At 36.9% G+C, this 25,137-nt stretch overlaps 1 protein-coding gene across 3 annotated transcripts in view; it reads right to left on the minus strand.

The window, feature by feature from the left end:
- The window catches only part of LOC148951202 (protein fem-1 homolog C), a 139,232-nt gene that overhangs the window by 14,213 nt on the left and 99,882 nt on the right, over positions 1-25,137 (minus strand). For all 3 annotated transcript variants that reach the window (XM_089090708.1, XM_089090707.1, XM_089090709.1), the window contains exon 4: positions 14,801-15,019. In XM_089090708.1, coding sequence (XP_088946834.1) covers positions 14,801-15,019 — 219 coding nt within the window. The remainder of the gene's footprint in view (positions 1-14,800; positions 15,020-25,137) is intronic.

Genomic DNA, 25,137 nt, shown 5'->3' on the forward strand with positions numbered 1-25,137 from the left:
GTTGAAAAAAAAAAGTATTCTCCTTTAGAGATGAATTTCATTCATTTTGAATACAATTTCCCAATCGCTATTTCTTACATCATTCATATTCATGAATCTTTTTTTCAAGTTGAATAGTATTATAATACGTATTCACTACATTATAGCTTCAGCCTTTTGTTGGATTTTGAAATTGACAGCCGATAGATTGTTTCTGCAGCTGAGTTGTAAGTTTGCATATTTTTTTTTTTTGCTGTTTTTAGATAAGATTTTCTTAATATTTAATACTCAATTACTAAACACCTGATAGAAAATACAATCTTCTTTCTGGAACATTTTTACCCCTCCCCCCCCCCCCCACCAAAAACAAACAGCCTTCGGTTGAGACAAAATTAAGCTATAGACTAAGCTATGTACAAGGTTGGGGAATTAAAGATTGAACCAGAAGTTACCCCACAAATATGATTCATAAATAAATTGTAAATTATTGCCTATAGGGGAGGGGGATAGGGGGCTATCATTTTTCAATGATAATACCTCATTTTTTTTTATTGAAAGCAGGGATGCCAAAAAGATAAGTATTTTTTTCATTTAAATTGGAGACAGAAAAAAATGATATCAAATTCCCTGGGAAACCATTGAAATATTTTGGCCCCCCTATTAGGATTTGTTTAATGTCTTGGATATTTTGCGATTTATCATGGGCGACTGACCTGTTTTGGCCTTTGTGCGTGCTCCCTTTTATTTTGATCCTTTGGATATTATGGACTGCTATGGCGAATCTGTCATTCAGTTTTACAATAATTTGAGGTAGATCTGAATAATTTCGACATTTTGTTGTTGTCCTTGTACCCCTTTACTCATACCCTCAATTTTTTTCAAGGAACAATAAGCTCTTTAGCGTTATTTTTCGTATTTGTTTGAACCATATAGTGACCTTGTTAATTATTCATTAAATCATTTTTTTAATGAAAGCTGAGACGGTATCCTATCAAGATGGTATCCAGAAGGGGGACATAGGGACTTATTATGTTTAATTGATATTACCTTGATTTTTTCATTGAAAGCAGGGAGCCAAAAAGTTGACAAAATTAACAAGATTTTCTTGAGTTATACTTGATACAGCACTTGCATGGTTTTATCTAGACCTCGGTGCCGCGCCGATGAGGGAAGACCGGCGGCGGCGGGGCAAAAAAACAGCACGCCGCGCCGCCGGTAAGACGCCGGCGGCGCGCCGCCGGTAAGATGTCGGCAGCGCGCCGCCGGCGCGATCAATGTTGACCACAAACATTAATGTTTTCATCAGTCTTTCTCAAATCACAGCTTCAATTTACAACAGATTCGAGCCTATTCATGAGTTCAAAAAATCACAAGTCGCGGGCTGGAAACTGGTCTTCTTCGTTATTCATCAAGAGAAGTAGAAATCTGGTAGAAACGAAATAGCTGTAGCGTTTCAGAACCCTTGCATAATACGAGTAGTTGAAGTATCTATTAGCTATGTATTCTTAACATAAATAATTATCAAAATTAGTAGTTTTTTCATCGAGCATTGCTGCATATAGAACTTCAAATACCGTATCACAAAATTCGTCAGTTATCTGGGTAAAAACTTTGAATATAACTTTGAACTTAGAAGCTTAATTTTTTCATAATGCCCTTTGCCTATATCTGTTTTGTCACATTTAAAACATTTGAAATGGGCGACTTTGATATTGATTGTTTTTTTTTTTTGCTCTTTTGGATTCCTAAGAAGCCTTCTTGTATTAAAAACTAGTTTTTAATAATAATTTTAAAAAAATGCATTTTAAAGTTTTTTTGGCTTCTTTATAGAATATATGTCATGCAGGCTAAGGCTGAACTGCTGCTTTTTATCGCTTTTGGCTGCTATTTTGGATATCATTCATTTTTTTCTTTCGGGGATTCATTCCAAATTATAAACTGATAAATACCTAATATCAGTCAAATTATAAACTGTATCTAAAAGGAGTAAATTTATCAAATTGAAAAATATATGATGAACACTTCACATGAGAACACTGCAATTATAATGACACAAAAAACACTTAATAGTTTATTTGGTATGAAGAAAAATGAAGTATCATATATTTTATTAGGTTAAAAATGAAAAGCTCATCCGTTTTAAATGTAATTAAATGAAATAATACGCAGACTGAAATACCTCCAGAAAGATGTTAAGATGTTCATCCTAGTTCGTCACTTTTAATCTAAGCAAAATATTATGATACTTAGTATCAGTTATTGAGTTAAAGCTTTGATTTCCAAATGCTCGCAAGAATTACCAAATTTAAGAAAGTCGCAACAATAAGTCACCTGTGGTCAAAATACTTAGACTCCTCTTTGATCCCCACCCAGGCTCAAAGCTTCTGCTATGGTCATTTCCATGGAATCTCCAAAGAGTTTCTTTTTAAAATAGCTTTCAAGCGTAGTTAGGGGTATTTAGACTTTTTTGCTTTTCTTCAAAGCTTTGAAAAAAGTGTTATAATATTCCAAATGTTACATTTGTGCATATTTTTTGTAATCATTTGTGGGATGATCGAGTTTTCTAAACCACTGTAGATATGCAAGAATGTTGCAACATCTAGTACCCTGAGGTCATAAGACTGTCAAAGACTCCTCCTTGAACCTCCCAAATTGAAAGCTTTTATTATGACCTGGCCTTTTAATGTAACTTGGGCACTGGACCAAGGGTGCCATTGTTACTCGAGCGCAACGTTAAGTGGGGATTTCAATATTGCTTTCGTCACATCAATTCGTTTTAATGTGAATCTGCCTGGTACATATGAATGAATGTTTTCAAAGTAAACCCGTTTCATCAATAGGAAAAAAACAGATTGGACGCATATGTCCCTTTCCCTTTGGACGATAAAACCATGCAAGTGCTGTATCAAGCATAACTCACGAAAATCTTGTTAATTTTGTCAACTTTTGAACTTTTTTGGCATCCCTGCTTTCAATAAAAAAAAATCAAGGTACTATCACTTAAATATAATAACTCCCTATGCCCCCCTTCTGGATACCATCTTGATAGGATACCGTCTCTGCTTTATATAAAAAAAAATAATTAACTTATTGGCATCCCTGCTTTAAAATAAAATCGAGATATTATCATTTAAATATGATAGCTCAATGCCCCCCCCCCCTTCTGGATACCACCTTGATAGGATACCGTCTCTGCTTTAAATAAAAAAAAATGAACTTTTTGGGATCCCTGCTTTCAATAAATAAAATTTCGAGCTATTATCATTTAAATATAATACCTCCCTACCCCCCCCCCCTCTGGATACCACCTTGATAGGATACCGTCTCAGCTTTCATTAGAAAAATAATTTACTGAATAATTAACAAGGTCACTATATGGTTCAAACAAATACGAAAAATAACGCTAAACAGCTTAGTGTTCCTTGAAAAAAATTGAGGGTATGAGTAAAGGGGTACAAAGACAACAACAAAAATGTCGAAATTATTCAGATATACCTCAAATTATTGGAAAACAGAGCGATAGATTCGCCATGGCATTCCATAAGATACAAAGAATCGAATTAAAAGGGAGCACACACAATAGCCAAATTAGGCCAGTAGCCTATGAGAAATCGCAAAATACCCAAGACAATGAACAAGTCCTAATGGAAGGCCCTGGGTCTATCAAAATATTTCAATGGTTTCCCAGGGAATTTGATATCATTTTCTTCTGTCTCCACTTTAAATGAAAAAAATTATTATCTTTTTGGCATCCCTGCTTTCAATTAAAAAAATGAGGTATTATCATTTAAAAATGATAGCCCCCTATCCCCCTCCCCTATAGGCAATAATTTACAATTTATTTATGAATCAGATTTTGGGGGTAACTTCCGGTTCAATCTTTAATTCCCCAACCTTGTACATAGCTTAGTCTATAGCTAAATTTTGTCTCAACCGAAGGATGTTTTTTTTTGGGGGGGGGGGGGGGTAAAATTTTACAGAAATAATATTTTAGTGTATATAAGGTTTTAAATACGGGAGTATTAAACATTGAGAAAGTATTATATAAAAAAACCAAAAAAATCTGCAAACTTACAATTCAGCTGTAGAAACCGTATGTAGGCTGTCAATTTCAAAATCAAACAAAAGGCTGAAGCTGTATAGTAGTGAATACGTTCTATAATTCTATTCAACTTGAAAATAAAATTCTTGACTACGAATGATGTAAGAAATAGCGATTGGGAAACTGCATTCGAAATGATTTAAGCTCATTTCATAAAGACGATACTTTTTTTTGTCAACATATGAAGAACTGTGTATTTTGCAGTATTTGCAATATCATTATTGCATCTGTTTGGTTTTTATGCAAAGTAACAAAAGAGACGAAAATTCATGAACAATAGAGTAGTGAAGAATTCTTGTATACAAAGTAATATTGGGCTGGGTAAGTCACTGATGATATATCGCTAGGGGTGGCACCATGATTGGGTGGTTTTGGGGGATTCGGGGAACCCAATTTTTTTCGGGGTGACGCATAGATATTCGAGGAGATATCCGAAAATTCGGAGATAGTGCAAGCTCTGCTTGATTTCCAATCAGGAAAATCGAAATACTAAACCACACGAGAAGGAAAAGCTCCGACTTTGCGGTTGACACAATAAAGAATTGCCGCAAAAATAGTTTAAAGTCGACCGAACGCCGCTACCTCTGCCAGCGGCGGCGTGCCTGCGGTACGCCGGAAGTTTTACGACACGTCGGCGGCAGTCGACTGGGCCTCTCGTCGGCGGCGTTCGGTCGATCCGCCGGCGCGGCGCCGGGGTCTAGTTTTATCGTCCAAAGGCAAAGGGACATATGCGTTCATTCCGGTTTTTTTTTCCTATTCATGAAACGGGTTTACTTTGAAAACATTCATTCATATGTACCAGGCAGATTCACACTAAAACGAATTGGTGTGACGAAAGCGATATCGACATCCCCACCTAACGTTGCGCACGAGTAACAATGTCGGGGTGACCCATAGATTTTCAGGGAAATACCCGAAAATTCGGGGATAGTGCAAGCTCTGCGTGATTTCCAATCAGGAAAATTGAAATACTAAACCACACGAGAAGGAAAAGCTCCGACTTTGCGATTGACGCAATAAAGAATTGCCGTAAAAATAGTTTAAAGTCGACCGAACGCTGCCGCCTCTGCCGGCAGCGGTGTGCCTGCGGCGCGCCGGTGGCGTTACGACACTTCGGCGGCGTTCGACTGGGCCTCTCGTTGGCGGCGTTCGGTCGATCCGCCGGCGCGGCGCCGGGGTCTAGTTTTATCGTCCAAAGGCAAAGGGACATATGCGTCCAATCCGGTTTTTTTTTTCCTATTGATGAAACGGGTTTACTTTGAAAACATTCATTCATATGTACCAGGCAGATTCACACTAAAACGAATTGGTGTGACGAAAGCGATATCGACATCCCCACCTAACGTTGCGCTCGAGTAACAATGGCACCCTTGGTCCAGTGCCCAAGTTACACTAAAAGGCCAGGTCATAATAAAAGCTTTCAATTTGGGAGGTACAAGGAGGAGTCTTTGACAGTCTTATGACCTCAGGGTACTAGATGTTGCGACGTTCTTACTTATCTAAAGTGGTTTAGAAAATTCGATCACCCCACAAATGATTACCAAAAATATGCACAAACGTAACATTTGGAATATTATAACACTTTTTTCAAAGCTTTGAAGAAAAGCAAAAAAGTCTAAATACCCCTAACTACGATTGGAAGCTATTTCAAAAAGAAATTTTTTAGAGATTTCCATGGAAATGACAATAGCAAATGATTTTGGTTTGAATTGGGATAGTAGAGATTTCAGAGTCGTCCGACAACAATTTACTTATTTCTGCAGTTCTTATAAATTTTGTAATTCCTGTAATCATTTTGAATTGACAGCTTATACACAATATTTGATGATTTGTGCCATGATCTTTTACACTGATTAAAAGTGACGAACTAGAATGAAAATTTCAACATCTTCCTGGAGCTACTTCAGTCTGCATATTATTTCATTTATTACACTTAAAACGGATGAGCTTTTCATTTTTACCTAAGAAAATAGCTGACACTTCATTTTTCTTCATAGCGAATAAACTATTAAGTGTTTTTTGTGTCATTATAATTGAAGAGTTCTCATGTGAGGCGTACATAATTTATTTTTTCAGTGTGATTAATTTACTCCTTTTAAATACAGTTTATACTTTGACTTATTTTAGGTGTTTATCAATTTATAATTTGGAATGAATCCCCAAGAGAAAATATGAAGAATATCCAGAAGAGCAGCCAAAAGCGATTAAAAAAGCAGCCGTTCAGCCTTAGCCTACATGACATACATTCTATAAAGGAGCCAAAAAAAACTTTAAAATGCCTTTTTTTTAAAATTGTAATTGAAAACCAGTTTTTAATACAAGAAGGATTCTTAGGAATCCAAAAGAGCAAAAAAAAAAAAAAAACAATCAATATCAAATTCACCCATTTCAACTGTTTTAAATGTGAAAAAACAGATATAGGCAAAGGGTATTATGAAAAAATTAAGCTTATAAGTTCAAAGTTATATTCAGTTTTTACCCAGATAAGTGACGAATTTCGTGATACGGTATTTGAAATTTTATATGCAGTAATGCTCGATGAAAAAAACTACTAATTTTGATAATTATTTATGGTAAGAATACATAGCTAATAGATACTTCAACTACTCGTATTATGCAAGGGTTCTGAAACGCCACAGCTATTTAGTTTCTACCAAATTTCTACTTCTCTTGATGAATAACGAAGAAGACCAGTTTCCAGCAAACGACTTGTGAATTTTTGAACTCATGAATAGGCTCGATTCTTTTGTAAATTTAAGCTGTGATTTGAGAAAGACTGATGAAAACATTAATGTTTGCGGTCAATATTGATCGCGCCGCCGGCGTCTTACTGGCGGAGCGGCACGGCGTGCTGTTTTTTGCCCCACCGCCGCTGGTCTTCCCTCATCGGCGCGCCGCCGGATATATATATATATATATGTGAGTGTGTGTGAAAATATTGTCTTAAAATTAAAAAGTTAAAGAGACCCCAGCGCAAAGTCGATCCTAAACTGCCTAAAAACACCTTCCTCAACTTCTCTGCAAATGGTGATTTTTATTCCTTCTTCGCAGCTTCAGTTGACAAGGCTATTCCAATTAAAACAATAGCATACATTTTAAGTTTTCATCGTGACACTAACTTATGCAGCAAATAATGAGGAACATTTTATTAGCAGAGAGCTAGCTGTCTCTAATCAAAACTGAGAGACATTGGAAACTGTATAAACACTGAAGGACCAGAGGAAGATTGTTACTCCACTACTCAGGGTTAACATTTACCCAAGAAGAACTACAGAACTAGAAGCAGTAAGATACACTCATAAGATTTATTCATTCTATAATGACCACAAATAAAGCTAAAGGTTCATAAAGCATGAGTATCATGAATATTTACATTGTTTCATGCAGGATATAATTTATCTGCGATAAACTTCGGTTCCTCTTTATTTTTAGAAACCGTATCTTGGAGAACCTGTATCTCTAAAACAAGCTGCATCTACATCTACAATTTTACAGAGCCTACGTCTGCGGCGAACCTGATGAAAACACGATAGCCAATCCCAAAATTTCAAAACTAGAACTGAGAAAAAATCAGACAAATTTATACACACCCGAAATAATGATCCAAAAAAAAAAAGTGAAATACTCAGAAAACTTTAAGTCAACAAGTGCATATCCAGGATTCTTGTTCGGGGAGGGGGGGCGGGGTATTTTATTTCGGGGGTTGTTTTACGAAAAAAAAGATTTTTAAATCAAAATTCGTTTATATACTTTTAATTTCCTTTTTACGGATCAGACAAAAATAAATTTAGGACCACACAACAATTTAACATGTAATGTCGGACTCCAAAGTTTAATGTTTCTTTGGAATCAAATGCTGAAAGTGATGCGAATTGATCACATGTTATCACACGCCACAAACAATGCCAATTACTTCAGTCGAAGTGTTTTAGCAGAAAAACGTGATTAGTAACGATGCATAAAATGGGCATAGTAAATACTTTACACAATATTGTTAAATGACCACGCCCTATGTTACGAAAGATATAGCAACTATGGGTAAAGCTACCTGCTTGCGAAAGACTAATTGCGCAGTTGAATTTATCGGTAAATTTAGATCAAACAGTTTGTGGTAACGAACTGTAATTAAGGTCAACCCGGCTCAATAGTAACCGAAACTCTAAAAAACAGAATTTTGATACCTTAGATACATCAAAAGAATCAGATTTTTATGCTGACTTCAAATATATAAGTTTCATCAAATTTAGTGTTACCCATCAAAATTTACGCGCCTGATAAAATTTGACTTATTTTCGAAAAAAGGGGGAAACACCCCCTAAAAGTCATACAACTTTGTTTTTTTTCCAGGGGTGATCGTATCGACCCAGTGGTCCTAAAATGTCACGGGAGGGCTCATTCAAACGGAAATTAAAAGTTCTAGTGGCCTTTTTAAGTAACTAAAAAAATGAGGGCAACTAGGCCCCCTCCCACGCTCATTTTTTTCCCAAAGTCACCCGATCAAAATTTTTAGATAGCCATTTTGTTCAGCATGGTCGAAAAATATAATAACTATTTCTCTGAAAATGACTTAATCCCCCATAGTTCCCGGGGGAAGGGCTGCAAGTTATGAACTTTTCCCTATGTTTACATATAGTATAATAATAGTAATAATGATTTATTTATAACCCACTTTTATACAAAAACAGCGGAGTAAAGTACACTAAAAAGGAAAAAAAAAATCAATCAAATACACAGAAACAAAGATAACTTAAACCTTAATCACTGCCAAAAACACACGGATAATATTATGGTTTGGGCCTAGGGACACAAAGGCATTTCTTGTCAAATTATTACCAAGCAATTCAAACGATTGGACAATGTCGGTAGCACCATGTTTCTCAATAATACGTGTATTACGATATGAAGTGGGAAGGTACAATAAAAATTTGCAATATCTAAAATAAGCGATACGGATCTGGCGCAAATCATTCTTATTCAATAACGAATACATTCCACTTAAAAACAAGACAGAATGGTCACAATATGTGGATTACATTTTAGCTCAAGTTCGGCGTGAATATTTTCCACGGTTAGGTACAATTTTCGCATATCCGATCTTCAACTTTTCTTTAACATCTCTCAGAGCTTGAAGTCGCAAAAAAGTGAGTGTAGAACAAATACTAATTCCTAACCACTGTAAACCCGTAACATTGCAAATTACTGAGGATCCACAAGACAAAATATGCTTTGATTTGTAAAAATAGCAGATGATTTGGGATTGAAAACTAAATATTCGCATTTATCAACATCTGGGATGCCAAATAGACACTTTTAGTGGCTTTCGGACACTTTTTCACTCTGAGGGACACTGGGACACTATTGGGTCAAAAAAGGCAGCTTTTTGAAAAAAAACACTTTTTGGACATTTTTCCAAATCAAAAACCAAATATCTTTATTTTGTTCATTTTGTATAAATACGACTGCTTTTTATTTATACTTTACTTTTAAGCTTTGGTAATGTCTTGGGGATTTTTCTTAGATGTTTTTGCACCATGCGCGAACACTATTTATCAACCGAATAAGAATAGGACCTAAAGTCTTAACCAATGTGGTATGCTAGAACTATCGAATCCATCTTTTTCTTCTATGTTACGGTTGACGTTTGTCATCAAGTCGGTCAACTTCAAGGCCCCACCTACTGCTGGTGGCAAAGTCACCAAGGCCGCTGAGAAGGCTGGAAAGGAGAAGTGAATGGCCATTCCCTGCTGGCGCGTTCCGCGTAAATCCTTGTGGCGTGTAGCCGTGTGCAAATGGCTATTATTACACTGCTGTCATAGAAAGAAAGGAGTTTCGCAGAAAACCTGTGTTGCGGCTCAATTTTATTTATACCCGCTATCGAATGTTTAATCGAGTATAACTCAAGCGAATTTATTTCAATCGGCCTTGTCTTCTCACTTTTTTAGTTCTCGAAAACGTCATTTTTGCTCAGGGCTACTTCTAAATGTTCAGAAAACGGCAAGATAGAGAAGCTGTTAAACAATTTTAACCACTTGACCAACCAGTTGGCTGAGTGATTAAGGTGATTGACGTCTTTTGTTTAACTTTAAAACCATGTAGGTCAAAATAGACATTTCGTTGCTACAGCTGTTCGGACCTTGTTGCACCCTAAGATCCTTAATAGCTATCGAGTATCAAAGACTCGCATCTTTTTCGCATAGCTTATGAAAATGCCGAAGTGAAAATGAATCTCTATGGTTTGTTCTTTCCTTTTCGATTAAGATAGGTAGCGGTATCGATAATCGATATAACATTTCGCTCGGTTGACATTCTCATGACAATTTTTTTCTGCCATCTCTTCAAATTGAACTAGCACTAAACTTATTTTATAGGTGGTGTTAATGTCAAAGCTGGGAATACCTGCAAAACTCATGCAGATAAAAGACCGCTAGGTAACAGAACTAAGAAGGACGAATTTCACAGGTTTTTGGCACTTTTTTCACAGGTTGTGAAAATTAATAGTGACAACCCTGTATTTTGGCTAATTTTCTAGAGGGACACTAAGAGTGTCCTTTGTTGGCTGATTTGGACACTTTTGTCTCTAAAAGTTTTGGCAACCCTGATCAACATTCAAAAACAGACCAATATCCCGAAACATACGTTGTACCGATAATACGTTGCACCGATAATGCCAAAATGGACTTGGTTCGGCTTAAAACTAGCAGGTCGTCCGCATACGCAATATAAGACACATCAGATAAATTATAAAAAAAGAAGCCTTGATTCCTAATAACACATTTTGAATACAAGCATTAAATAGATAAGGTGATAGCACCCCACCCAGTCGTACTTCAGTTTGAACTGGTATATAACCGCAGTACCCTCTACCAGATTTTAAACAAGGAAACGAATTACTATACCCAAACTTAAGTAAATGTATGACCGAAGAGTTTACTCCAAACTCTGACAAAGAGTGCCACATTTGTGCATTGCAAATACTATCGAAGGCTTTAGATAAATCCAAAACGCAAATATGTAATTCATAACCTTTAGACTGGGCATCATTAAGAATTGAAGCTAAAACCTTATGCGCATGTTGACACCCAATACGAGGTTGAAATCCAAATTGTATCGGTTATTGGTTAACATACATAAGTTTTCAGGGGAGATTTTTTCTAGTAGTTGGGGGGGAGGGAGTTAAGTGGAAGGATCTTTCCATGTAGGAAGTTTTCATGGGGGAAGGGACATTGATATGAAGGGGACACCGGATTTCCCACCATTATTTAAAAAACGATCAGAAATTAAATAAAATAACAATTTTTTCAACTGAAAATAAGGAGCAACATCAAAACTTAAAACAAACAGAAATTATTATGTATATGATTGGGTGTCACCCCCTAGTCATTACCTCACTCTTTACGCTAATTATTTTTTTGTACTTTCATCAGAGCTATTTATTCTAATTAACGGCCTTTGTGATTAAGGGGTCATTCTTAAGAAATTAGAACAAAATTTAAACTTTAGCGTAAAGAGCAAGGTATTGACTAGGGGGCAAACTCCCTAATATACGTAATAAAAATATACGAATATAGAAGTTCTTCACGTAAGTTAATTCGTAATTTACGTGAGAACAAAATTTCGAGAGCCATTTAGCAAAACAAAAATAAAATTAACATGCAAATTTCGTTTTAATTATTCATGTACGGTGAGCCAAAATCAAAGCTGCATTAATTCAAAAGCATTCATAAACTAAACTAAAAAAAAACATTTTTTTTTAACTGAAAGTAAAGAGCGACATTAAAACTTAAAACGAACATAAGTTATTCCATATATGAAAGGGGCTGTCCCCTCCCCAATGCCTCGCTCTTTACGCTTAAGTTTGACTGTGTCTCACAACTTTATTTTTTAAAACAACAAAAAATTTAGCGTAAAGAGCGAGGCGTTGAAGATGGGACAGCCCCTTTCATATATAGAATAATTTCTGTTCGTTTTAAGTTTTAATGTCGCTCCTTATTTTCAGTTAAAAAAAAAACATTGTTTTTTTATTTAATTCTTAGTAAGGTCCGACGAATATCCGAAACAAATATTCTAGTCCACTAAAGGCGACGCTATTTCTTCCTACAACTAACCTTCATGTTCTTTTATTAGACCTGAAAAATCTCTACTGACTCTTTATGAAGCTACTGACACTTCATACGCGCAATACCAAAGCTAAATACACCCACTCAAAAGGAGGGGAACACTGAGCAGACATTCGAATCCCCCCCCCGGGTTCTAGGAAAACTCGGCCAGAAAACTTCCCCAGAAAAACTCATTCCCATGGATAATTGACCACAGTAAAACTCCCCCACCCTAAAAGTTGTTACCAGACACCCCCTACCTAGAAAGCTTACCCCTATATTGGTATATATTATTACTTAAGAGACGCTTGTACAATCCTACATAAATCACAACAATGACTTTTAGCCAAGTCAAAATTGTCATGCTACGGTAATTAGTTGCTTTTTGGATGTGAGCTCGTTATGAGCATATCGCTAACACCTTGGATCGATTTTGCGAACATCCCCCACCCCTAATCTCTGGGAGAAATCTTTGCAGATATTCTCATGTCCAGATATTTGCTATCTATAAGCAGCATTGCCGTTATAAGCTGTAATGGGATGGACAGAGATCAAACTCTGATTGGATTTATAAAAGGTTTTTCTTCTAGCTTGAATTTGCTCGTTTTAGGCTTGACTCATTGTATGACTTTGTTTCATTTCGTCGAAAGCTTTAATATCGCTTTTTACTTTTCTTTTAAAAAAAATTTATCTTGGAAAAGGTTTAAATTGATTTCTGTTTGTTTTCTATTGACAAAGTATTGTCCTGGGTGAATCGTATTAGAACGTTTTGTTCAGCTTTTCTATTTGAGAACTATAATTTTGGATTAACTGTTAATATGTTTAAATAAATGAATGTCAAGCTCATTTATAGGGTGGGTTCGGTTTTGTAGTCTAAATAAAATCAAGCATCACAAATTAACGCAAGCAGTCATATCCAAAACAATTTGTCGTCATTGACGTTGTCTTGACCTTGTCTATTTCCTGTAGGTTTCAAGCCTGTCGGTGTCAAAATCAAAATTTTTGCAGCAGGGTATCCACCGAATTTTTTTCCTCACTAAGGTCTTCTTGGTCAAGTCTACATTCCTTGACAGTTTCAAACCGATTGGGGAAACTTAAGTATTTTTTGTAGCTTCGCGAATCAATACAGCCAAATTTTCGGCAAAATTATTTATCCTCTTAAATCTGTCTTGCCCAGTTTGAATCAGCAGCAGGCTGCAAGCCGATCAAAGACAAAAATTGGGGAATGAAGCACCAAATTCTGAATTTAAATGTGTGAAGAAAAAACTGAGCAAAAGTATTTGAAAATAAATTAGGACATTATAAGTTTTTGTAATGATGGTTTACCAATGTTTCTTTAATAAGGGGCACTTTTTAACAGCTAAGAGTAGTCGTAGGAAATACGTTTCACTTATTAGAGACTTGATTGAGAGGGTCTACCGTCCCACAAACCTCCTGCAACAGTCCTTTGTATCCTGAAATTACTAATCTTTGCATATATTATGTTTTTTTTTTATGGTCTAGCAATTTCTATACGAATCATAAACGTGTGCAAATATTACAGAATATGGTTATTCTCGTGATTGGAGGTTATGTTTAAAAAAAATCAAATAATACAGCTGCGTGTTTTAAAAGTTAAAAGTGACGGATGTAGGCTGCATGTAATGTTAGGGTGAGTTATCTCCTTCAGTGTTTAGATCATTTTATATTAAAAAGCTCTACTCTAATCCCCCCAAGCCACCAACAGAATATTGTGGATATGCTATTTTTATGACCAGGGTAGAAGGAACTTTTTATATACAGATACTATCTTTCAATTTTCCTCGCTACTTCATCGTTGATAGATTTTAAGTTTCAAACGGGGGTTATATTGAAACACTTTTAGGCAGATTAGTGGTAGTGCTTTGGTCCCATTATACCCTCTCCCAACATCCTTCCAAGCATTACCTGAAAGTATCACTGTTCCTGATCGAACAATTTGAAACTAACTGATCAAAATGAATACAATATAAAAAACATGTAACTACTGTATTCGATAGAGAGAATGTAACTATTTGCTCAGCCTTATTATTATTAGACAGTAAGAATAGCTGAAAGGAAAGGAATTAAAGGTGACTTTTAAAAAGCAAGGTAGCCAAACTGAGAAATAAAAATAACACAATAACATGTTAAAGGAGGTTGTTATACATTGGACAAATAAATCATTTGTCTTGGAGTCGATCACAAAAGTAAGATAATATACACACCTAGCAGTTTTGAACTCTAACCTGAAACAGAGGGACGGCCACTAGCATTAAGAGGGATCACTTCAAGAAATAAAGGATTTTGCCCCTCCCTCTTGCTTCTTATTCGATTTTCTTTATTCTATATATAATACTATTTTTATGATCCTCTCTCCGAATTATTCTATAGATATTCTCTTACGAAAAGGTTCAATAAAAGGGTGGACATAGCAGACAGGCTTATTAGAAAGAAAGTATAATAGATCCTGCGAGAATAGTAGAAATCTCAATATTGAGATAGGGGCTAAAAGCACCCTCCCTTGGTAGGTGATAACATTATCGCAGTCTACCTCCTCAACAGAAAGAAAACGTTAAAATTAATAGCTGCAAGTATTATTTGCTAAGACAAAATACTAAAATACCATAAGAATCCACATCCATTTTTGCTCCTCTTTCTATCAAAAGTTGAATGATTGCCAAACATCCAGATTCTGCACAATCATGAAGTGCTGTGTTTCCTTTGACTGATTTCCGATTCGGGTCCGCTCCGGCATCAAGCAGTAGTTGAGCTATTTCGATATGTCCTTTATAGCAAGATATCATTAGGCAGGTATGACCATGACGATTCGCTAGCTCAATATCTGCAAAAAAAACAATCATTCTGATGCTACGAAGCTTCAACACAAGGGGCAGAGCTAATTTAGAGCAGTGATAACTAGTCAAATATCTTCAACACTTGTCCAAAACACAAGGGCAAATCCTTATTTTTTCACGTTTTCCAGCACTTACTTATTAGCGGTAAAGTTAATCCAATTTGCGGCAAAGTTTCAGAAAAAGGAATCTTTCAAGGAATTCTACTAAAACGTTTTTTTTAGAAAGACAGTTTTGCCACAGACTTAAGTAACACTTAAGGGACTTTGTCTCATTATTCAGTACTAGCCATCAAAAACGGGATGAGTTATAAAAGTGTTGTGGCAAGTCTATCCCACCTGTATTTTATAATCCTATGTAATAATCCGCTACGTCTATTAACTTCAGCTCTATCACAATCTTTTGACATCATGCACCGGATATCTGAAGCTATTCTCTCCCAAATGAGACTTTGTCTGCCTCATTACTCAGTAGTAACCGTCAAAAATGGGATAAGTTATAAAAGTGTTGCGGTAAGTCAATCCCACCTGTATTTTGTCTTGTGGCACGGGGTCAAGTTGGAATTTTCTGGGTAAGTCCTGTTGGAGGAAGGAGTAAGGGTCTTAAAATTTAGGGTTGGGAAACGGCAACAAAATTTCTCTAACAATAGTAAAGTTTTCCTTTTTTGTGCCAGTCATCCGACAGGTTTTGCGGCTGGTAGGTATATAAAACACCAGCGCTGCTGTTAGGAACATAATTACTGCAAATTTTTGAGTTGACCAACTCAAATTAAGGCCAAAAGATAGCTCCGACCAGGCTATCAAATTTGATGTTAAAACGAGTGCTAACTGTCTGATGCTATGATGCCGATAAGAAACTGAAAGAGTCATAATTGTGAAGGATTTGAGCCCTTAGTTCATGGTTGTACTATTTCTAGCTAAATATCGTAAAGGTGCTAGTAATCATAGTAGCCATGAGCAGATTTATCCAGTATATACTGTTAAGTGTTGTATTTGTGGGGGAAGTTGAAGTAATAGCCGACTCTGTGCTCAATTGAAAAGACGCTACCTATTCAGGATTCTGCTAGAAAGAACCTTCAACCAACTCCCTGAAATAAGAGAATTGAGCTTTACTGCGGTAAAATGTCTGTGTTTTACCAGAGCATTAATCTCAACCGTGGTAAGTTTGGTGTTTTGATTATGTACTCTGTGGCAATGATATTGTATGTTTTGTTTCGAGCACATTCTAAGTGTGGACAATTTATTATCGTTACAACGGTCTTTTCAAAAAAATTCCTATTGAAACCAGTTAAAATAGGCAAGGTTATCCCTCAGGAAGCCTTACAATTGGAGTTTATAAAAAGTACATTATTGCGCTTGCGCGTTTTATATTTTTGTTGGTTTCAGTTTCGAGACAACGAAGCGTCTGCCAGCTTCGTAAAATTATGCTGCCATACAAATCCTCCACGACCGATGTTACATATAATTTCAGCAATTTTTTTGCAAACGCTGCTATCTTCCCTATCAAATGGTGTTTTTATGCTGCCAAAGTCAAGGACAGTTTCATTCATAATTCTGGTTGTACTTCTAATTTGGATTTCGTTCTCAATGATCTTCCAGAATTGCGCAATGTCACTGTTCAGGTTTATAACAAACTTTTATGAAGTGATCACTTAAACCCACCAGTACATTTAGACCTATTTTCTCGTAGATATGTCCTAAAACCATTAAGAAACAAAGGGGTCGTGTTGAGATGGTACTTTATCAAAGCACTTTGAATTCTATGCTACCAGAGGCAATGCTATCGCGTTGCCTATAGTAAAAGGCAATAAGGCTACAATGTATTATTGATTTTTTTTTTTTTTAATGTGCTTTATATGGAAGGTGTGGTCGTATAAACTTCAGAGGGGGTTCATTTGATTCAAAATTGGAATTTCTAGTGCCCTATTTAAGGGTCAAAAATGATCGAAGGGCAACAATAACAACACCCTCCCCCACGCGTCCTTTTTCCCCAAGTACATCCGATCAAAATTTTTAGATAGGCATTTTATTCAGAATAATCTAAAGATTAAATAACTATACATCCGGGGTTGACGCCCCCCTAGGCCCCGGGACAAAGGCTGTAAGTTATGCAAGTTGCTATTGCTAATACATAAGGTTTTAATGGCAGGAGTGGTCACATAAACTTTGGAGGTGGCTCATTCGTTTGAAAATCCAAAGTTCTAGTCCTCTTTTTAAGAGTCAAAAGTGATCGGAGGGCAACCAGCCCTCCCCCACGCCCTCTTTCCCCAAATGCATCCGATTAAAATTTTTAGATAGCCATTTTGTTCAAAATAGTCTAAAGGTCAAATAACTGTGCCTCCCTGGTTGACATCCTCCCCCCTAGTCCCCTGGGCAAGGGCTGTAAATTATGCAAGTTGCCCATTGCTAACATATAGCGACTTTTATTGGGAAAAATTATTTGAAAAAAACTACGTTTTCTAAAGAGTTAAAGAGGCTGAGTTACAAGGTCGAACCTTAAAACGTACAGGGATTAGGAGGCACAGTTGGGGGGCTGCCGCCCCCAAACCCCCGCTTTCGCAGCCTTTAAATAAAAAAAAAGTTTTTTAAACTGAAAGTAAGGAGCGACATTAAATCTTAAAACGAACAGAAATTATTCCGTATATGAAAGAGGCTGTGCCCTCCTCAACGCCTCGCTCTTTACGCTAAAGTTTTTATTGTTTAAAAAAAGAGTTGTGAGAAAGTCAAACTTTAGCGTAAAGAGCGAGGCGTTGAGGAGGGCACAGCCTCTTTCATATACGGAATAATTTCTGTTCGTTTTAAGATTTAATGTCGCTCCTTACTTTCAGTTTAAAAAACTTTTTTTATTTAAAGGCTGCGAAAGCGGGGGTTTGGGGGCGGCAGCCCCAACTGTGCCTCCTAATCCCTGTACGTTTTAAGGTTCGACCTTGTAACTCAGCCTCTTTAACTCTTTAGAAAACGTAGTTTTTTTCAAATAATTTCTGCAAGCTAATGTTGAAGTGAATCAATAAATTAGGCTAGATATTAGTTTATTAGTTGAAGATATTAGATATTAGTTGAAGTGAATCATTAAATTAGGCTAGATATTGGTTTTACATTAGTTATGCAAGCTAATGTTGAAGTTAATCAATAAATTAGGCTAGATATTAGTTTATAAGTTGAAGATATTAGATATTAGTTGAAGTTAATCATTAAATTAGGCTAGATATTGGTTTTAAATTAGTTTTGCAAGCTAATGTTGAAGTAAATGAATAAATTAGCCTAGATATTAGTTTTACATTGGTTTTGCAAGCTAATGTTGAAGTAAATGAATAAATTAGCCTAGATATTAGTTTTACATTAGTTTTGCAAGATAAGGTTGAAGTTAATCATTAAATTAGCCTAGATATTAGTTTTACATTAGTTTTGCAAGCTAATGTTGAAGTGAATCAATAAATTAGGCTAGATATAAGTTTATTAGTTTAATATATTAGATATTAGTTGAAGTGAATCATTAAATTAGGCTAGATATTTGTTTTACATTAGTTTTGCAAGCTAATGTTGAAGTGAATCAAGGCTAGATATTAGTTCATTAGTTGAAGATATTAGATATTAGCTGAAGTGAATCATTAAATTAGGCTAGATATAGGGTTTACATTAGTTTTGCAAGCTAATATTGAAGTAAATCAATAAATTAGGCTAGATATTAGTTTATTAGTTGAAGATATTAGATATTAGTTGAAGAGAATCATTAAATTAGGCTAGATATTTATAAGTAGTAGGTTTAATGTGTCACTGAGTTATATATTTCTGTATATAACTTATATAGGCCTAGTCAGTGAGTTACACATATTTTAAGTAGTAGGCTAAATATGTCACTGAGTTATATATTTCTGTATATAACTTATATAGGTCTAGTCAGTGAGTTATGTATATTTATAAGTAGTAGGTTAAATATGTCACTGAGTTATTGCCTTTGCAAAACAAAAGTGATCAGTTTGTCTGGCCTCCTCCAGGCCATTCAGCATTTCCCCAGGTGGCGAAAGGGGAACGCTTTATAGATATGTAGTTTACCTCCATAGGAGGAATGGACCAAGGGGGAACCTTGTCCCTGGGGGTCCATAATAGAATCTGGAGTACCCTTGCCCGGGGGCATAAATACAGGCGGAAGAGGAAGAAGGCCACTCAAAGGTACAATCAAAAGGGCCCACTTGTTTATCCACAAGTTCCATGAGTTGCAAACCTTCTCCCAGTAATGGGTTAAATTGCATGGTAATGCAGAACACCATTGCGGGAGGATCCTCTATAGGAGGACAACTGTGGCAGGACATAAGATCCAGATCTATGGGCAATGGCCTCTGCAAAGGGCTGCCCCAACCTTTTTGGGGTACCTGCAAGACTGGCGACCTTGCGGTCAACTCTATTCCCACTTGAGGAGTGGCGCCCCTCGAGGAAATTATAGCCTAGTAAACGACACAGCATTCATACGGGATTCTGACTAATGGACAATTCTTCTGGGATTGGTATGTTTTGATGGGCGTCTTTGGGCTGAAAAACCTCTTCCTAGCTAATTTATCTATTACGGGTTGCCTCCCCGTAGTAGCATAATATTTGTAGGCATGAATATATAATGAGTCGGAGGTAATAGGCTTGAGACTGTCTGTGCAGTATTTCGACTCTTGTTGATAGAAGAGCATCGCCAAGCGCTGAAAACCATGTTGTGACCAAGATGTATCCAGGATTGCACAAAGTCTCCATTCATGGAGGTCCTAGGGACTTCTTGCTGTCCGGTTCTAAGCCGGCTTAAGCACTTCGGTGTAGACTTGAGAAGATATGTGATCTCCGTCCTGCACTGGTATCCGGGATCACTGCTTTTCCTGAGGCGAAAAAAATTTCAATGATTTAAAGAACATGAAAATTGGAACTTGGAATGTTACGACATTAAAAAATGACTATCGTATCGACATTTTGACTGACGAATTCAGACGATTCGACCTAGATCTATTAGGAGTTTCAGAAACTCATATCCCAGGGGTAGGAAGCATGAAATTAGGTGATATAGAATTTGTTTACTCAGGCAGGAAGGATGGGTTACATAGACAGGGAGTAGGGCTCATGATGAATAAGGAAGCGGCTAAGTCTTGTTTAGGCTGGGAATGTATTAATAACAGAATACTAATTGCTCATTTTATGACTAGAAAGTTCAAGGTATCAGTTATAGTAGTATACGCCCCTGTAGAACCGACTGATGGAGATACTAGTGACTCAGATGAATTCTACTTACAGTTACAGGAGCAAATAGACAAGGTCCCACGTAGAAATATGATGTTATTGCTGGGAGATTTTAACGCCCAGGTTGGTAGAAATATGGATAGATGGTATCCCAGCTTAGGTAAATTTGGTGAAGGAAAAGAAAACAGTAATGGATACAGACTTTTGTAATTTTGTAGGTATAACAATCTAGTTATTACCAATACGGTGTTTGGTCATAAAATGGCTCATAAGTTAACATGGTATTCATATGATGGTAAGACCGCAAACCTTATTGATTATGTTATAGGAAATCAAAGACTGGTTGGATCAATACAAGATACTAGGGTATACAGGAGTGCTGTTATTGATGTTAAAAGTAAAGATCACCATCTAGTAGTGTCAAGGGTTAATTTAAAGCTGAAATATCGGAAGGGTAATTACCTCCCGGGAAGTTATGATATTAGTAGACTCCAGAATGAAAATTTGAGGTAAACTTTTCAGGAACAGTTGAATACTATACTTGAGAGTTCAAAATTTGATGATGTGGAATACGGTTGGAATAATTTTAGAAAAACAATTTGTGAAGTTGCGGAAGGTGTCTTAGTGAAGAAAGCTAGAACTGCAGCTAAGAATATTAGTGAAAAAGCTTTAAGTTTAATAGAAAGGAGAAAGGACTTGTACAAGAATTATCTGAGTGATAGATCACATGAAAACAAAAGAAATGTGAAGAAAGTGGAGAAAGCATTGAAATATGAACTAAGGAGGTGTGAAGTGGAGGCCATGGATAAAATTGCCTATGATTTAGAAGATGCAGCTAGACGGCATAATAGTAAAATATTGTACTGGCACGTTAACAAATTGAGAGGTAGTAGTCAATCCGGACTTGTCCCAGTTAAAGATAGGAATGGGGTGGCAATTAGCGATAAGACAAAAGCTAAAGCGAGATGGGCAGAAAATTTTGATAATTTGCTTAAAAGAGATAGATTTTCAGTAAAAAATATATATGAAAATGAAAAAGTTTGTGATACCTTGGATGTGAAGGAAGATTTTTTTTGTGAGTAGGAATTAGAAACAGTACTAAAAGGATTAAAGAATAATAAGGCTCCAGGTGCTGATAGTGTAGTAAATGAGTTTTTTAAATATGGTGGCTCTGAGGTTAGAAATAAGTTATTGGAGATTATGAATATGATTTTTGAAAAAGGGGAAGGACCTAACGATTTTAGGAAAACCTTAATTAAGCCACTTTATAAGAAAGGTGATAAAAGTGAGTGTGGTAATTATCGAAGCATTAGTCTGGTCTCTGTAGGTAGCAAATTGCTTAGTAATATGATACTTTTTAGACTGAGACAAGCCGTAGACAAAGTTTTAAGAGAAGAGCAGTGCGGTTTTAGAAAAGGTAGAGGATTTGTTGACCAAATTTTCACTCTTAGGTTAATAATTGAGAAGTGCCTAAGTTTGTGCAATGTAAGAGAATAACACTGCTGCGGTTAAGGTAGGAAATGAAGTTAGCAGCTGGTTTTGTATTAAATCAGGAGTTAAGCAGGGTTGTGTTCTATCCCCCTTTACATGGATTATTCTGATGGACTTTGTATTAAGGAGCACAGGAAAGGCAATGGGAGACCACGGAATCAAATGGGGAGGAAAAAGTCTCAGGGACCTGGATTATGCTGTTGATTTAAGCATCCTAGTTGAAAGTGTGAGCAAAATGAATGAAGTTTTAGAGGTTTTGCGAGTTCAGGGTGCTAGTATTGGTTTGAAAATTTATGTTAGGAAGACCAAGTCACTAAGGCTAGGAATAAGTGAAGATGAAAAGGTGACGTTGGGTAATGAAAAGATTGATCAGGTGGGCAGTTTCACTTACCTTGGTAGTATTATTAGTAAAGATGGTGGGAGCAGTGAAGATGTTAAAAATAGAATAGCCAAGGCTCAGGGTGTTTTTTCACAGTTAAAAAAAGTCTGGAAGAATAGGAAGATAAGTCTGCAAACCAAGATTAGAATCTTAGAAGCTACAGTGATGACAGTGGTCAAATATGGCTCTGAAGCATGGACGCTCCGAAAAGCGGATGAAGATTTGCTCGATGTTTTCCAGAGAAATTGCTTAAGGATTGTTCTGGGTACCCGGCTGACTGACCGTATTTCAAACAATAGGCTATACGAAAAATGTGGTTCAATACCGCTTTCTAGGTCTATAATGAAAGAAAGGTTGAGGTGGTTAGGGCATGTTGTTCGGATGAAGGATGACAGATTGCCGAAGATTGTTCTTTTTGGCCAACCATCTAGGGCTAAACGGAAAACAGGTCGTCCCCGTCTGGGTTGGGAGGACGTCATAAAGAAAGATTTAAAGGAAATGGGAACTTCGTGGGCGGGTGTAAAAAGGGAGGCTTTGAATAGATTGGGGTGGAGGAGGAGCGTGCGTAGCTGTGTTGGCCTCAGGCGGCTTGGTGCTGCGATGAGTTGTTAGTAGTAGTAGTAGTAGTAGTTATTACTTATTATTGCTTGACTAACTGTTAGATGATTGTGTATTATTCTTTTCTTTCTCGACAGGGTGTTTTAAGGGTCGACCTTGTAACTCATTTTCTTTAACTCTTTAGAAAACATAATTTTTTCAAATAATTTAAAAAAGAAACTAAATTTTTTTTTTTTAATTTAAATTCAGTATATACAAAATTTGATCTATCGGTGAATCGAACTCAAGTTTCCGCTTGGCAGCCAAAAATCTCACCGCTACACTAAAGAGACATAATTCGAGTTGTTTTTTAGTGTGGTGATGAATCTTTTTGACGCAAGCAAAACTTGATATGTGTTTTTTAGAAAACAGGGAAGAATTGATTAGATTGAGCTTAAATTTCGAGGATTAGTTCCAAGGCTCAATAAAACCTTGTCCTACTAATTTCAGCCCTATCAGATAACGTTAAAGGGGGGGTTGTGGTGGGAAAAATTAACATGGGATATTATAGGAACACAAGGTTTTTCGTAAATGTAAATTCGGGGGATAATTTTTTCGGTCTGAAAATATCAAAAGGCCCTTACAGGTCGAATTCTGCTTCGAATGAGTCCTCATTCAACCGGATCCGTTGCCAACTGTGGCCTGTAGGCGTGGCTAAGAAAAAAAAAATAAATGATGAATTTTAAGTGGCTATATTTGGTTTTTTGAAAACAGGGAAGGAGTGATCGGATTGAGCTGAAATTTCGAGGATAAGCTCCCGGGCCCTAGGAAAGCTTAACCTCTAAATTTCAGCCCAATCGGACAACGTTAAAGGGGGCTGTGGTGGGAGGGTCCAAACTTCCGGCCCAGTTTACCCCATGAAGATAAAGTCGGAGGAGGATGAAATTTTGCAAGTTTCTTAGTTTGAGCTTGGGCTACAAAATGCGATTACCGCCGTCTCTCTGCGACCTCTAGGACCTGAAATCGCTTAACATTGTGGTGGGTCGCCTCTTTATAGAGGCACAAGTGTGCCTCCTTGAAAAGGCATATTTAATCCTGGGTCTCCAAAACGGCTCAGGGCATGAAATTGAAACTTTAAGGAAATGTTGAGGGATGCCGAACAGAATCAAAGCATGCTATGTGCTTGCTGGTTGTAAAACAGGGAATGTCTGCAATATCTTAAGAATGGCTGAGGGTATTAAGTTGGAACTTCCATGGTCTGTTTAAAAGACGTTGAAGAGAGATTGGAGAGAACCCCCCCCCTCCTCCTTGCCCTTTTCAAGTGCCCCCTCTGATCAACACCGATCGAAATGTTAAAATTATCATTTTTGTCAACCTGGTCAAAGGATCTAATAGTTATATCTCCATGGATGCCATGCCCCCCATAGCCCTGGGGCGAGGATTGTAAATTATGCGATTTTCCCATTGCTTACATGCAGGATTTGTCCTTAAAAAAGGGGGAAATATTTGATTTTTGGGTATATCCAAGGGCATTAAGGTGAAACTTCGGAAATTGTTGAGGGGTATTTTATACCAAATCAAAAGCCACTATGTGCATCCAACTTATCCAGAAAGAGATTCTGCAATATTTTAAGAACGGCTGAGGGCATTAAGTTGAAACTTTCAGGACATGTTGGGGCGTGTGTGTTGAAAAGTGGTTGGAGGGCTGTCAGTCCCCTCCCATTTCCTTTTTTGGTGCCATTCCTCCGAAAAATTCGATCCGAATTTTGAAATCTTATTCAAAATAATCTAAACGTCAAAGGGGATGACATGCCCCCCCCCCCCGCAGCTTTTGAGACGAATGCCAAACACACTATGTGCTGGTTGTCAAAAGGGCGTATCGACAATATTTAAGGGACGGCTAAGGGTAATAAGGTGAAAATATCAGGGGATGTTGAAGAGCTATTGAAGAGCAACCACCCCCCTTTGCCCTTTTTAGATGCTTCCTTCCTTCATAAGTGATCACAATTTTGAAAAAGCGATTTTATTCAAACAGTCATAAGGTCTAGTAGCTATGCCTTTGGGATGCAATGGCCCCCACAGCCCCCAAGGCAAGAATTGTAAATTATATAACGCAGGATTTATCATTTGGGAAAAGGGTGAAGTGTGATTCCGGAAAGGCTGAGGGTAATAAGGTGAAACTTTGGAGAATGTTGAGGGACATGTTAAAATAAATCAAAAGGGTTTATGTCCATCCGTTTTATCAAAAAGGCGTATCAGGAATACATCAAGAACGGGTGAGGGTATTAAGTTTAAGCTTTCAGGGCATGTTGAGGAGGATGTTAAAAAATGGTCAGAGACCAACGAGTCCCCTCCCGTTTATTTTTTAGCTGCCCTCCTTCCAAAGACATCTGATCAAAATTTTGGAATAACCCTCTTGTTCAAAATAGTCGAAAAGTCAAATAACTACATCTCCGAGAATGACATGACCCCACACAGCCCCTAAGGCAAG

Source organism: Artemia sp. Qi Xiang Cuo, chromosome 6 (genome assembly GCF_049724085.1).
Source record: "Artemia sp. Qi Xiang Cuo chromosome 6, ASM4972408v1, whole genome shotgun sequence".
Lineage (NCBI taxonomy): Eukaryota > Metazoa > Arthropoda > Branchiopoda > Anostraca > Artemiidae > Artemia > Artemia sp. Qi Xiang Cuo.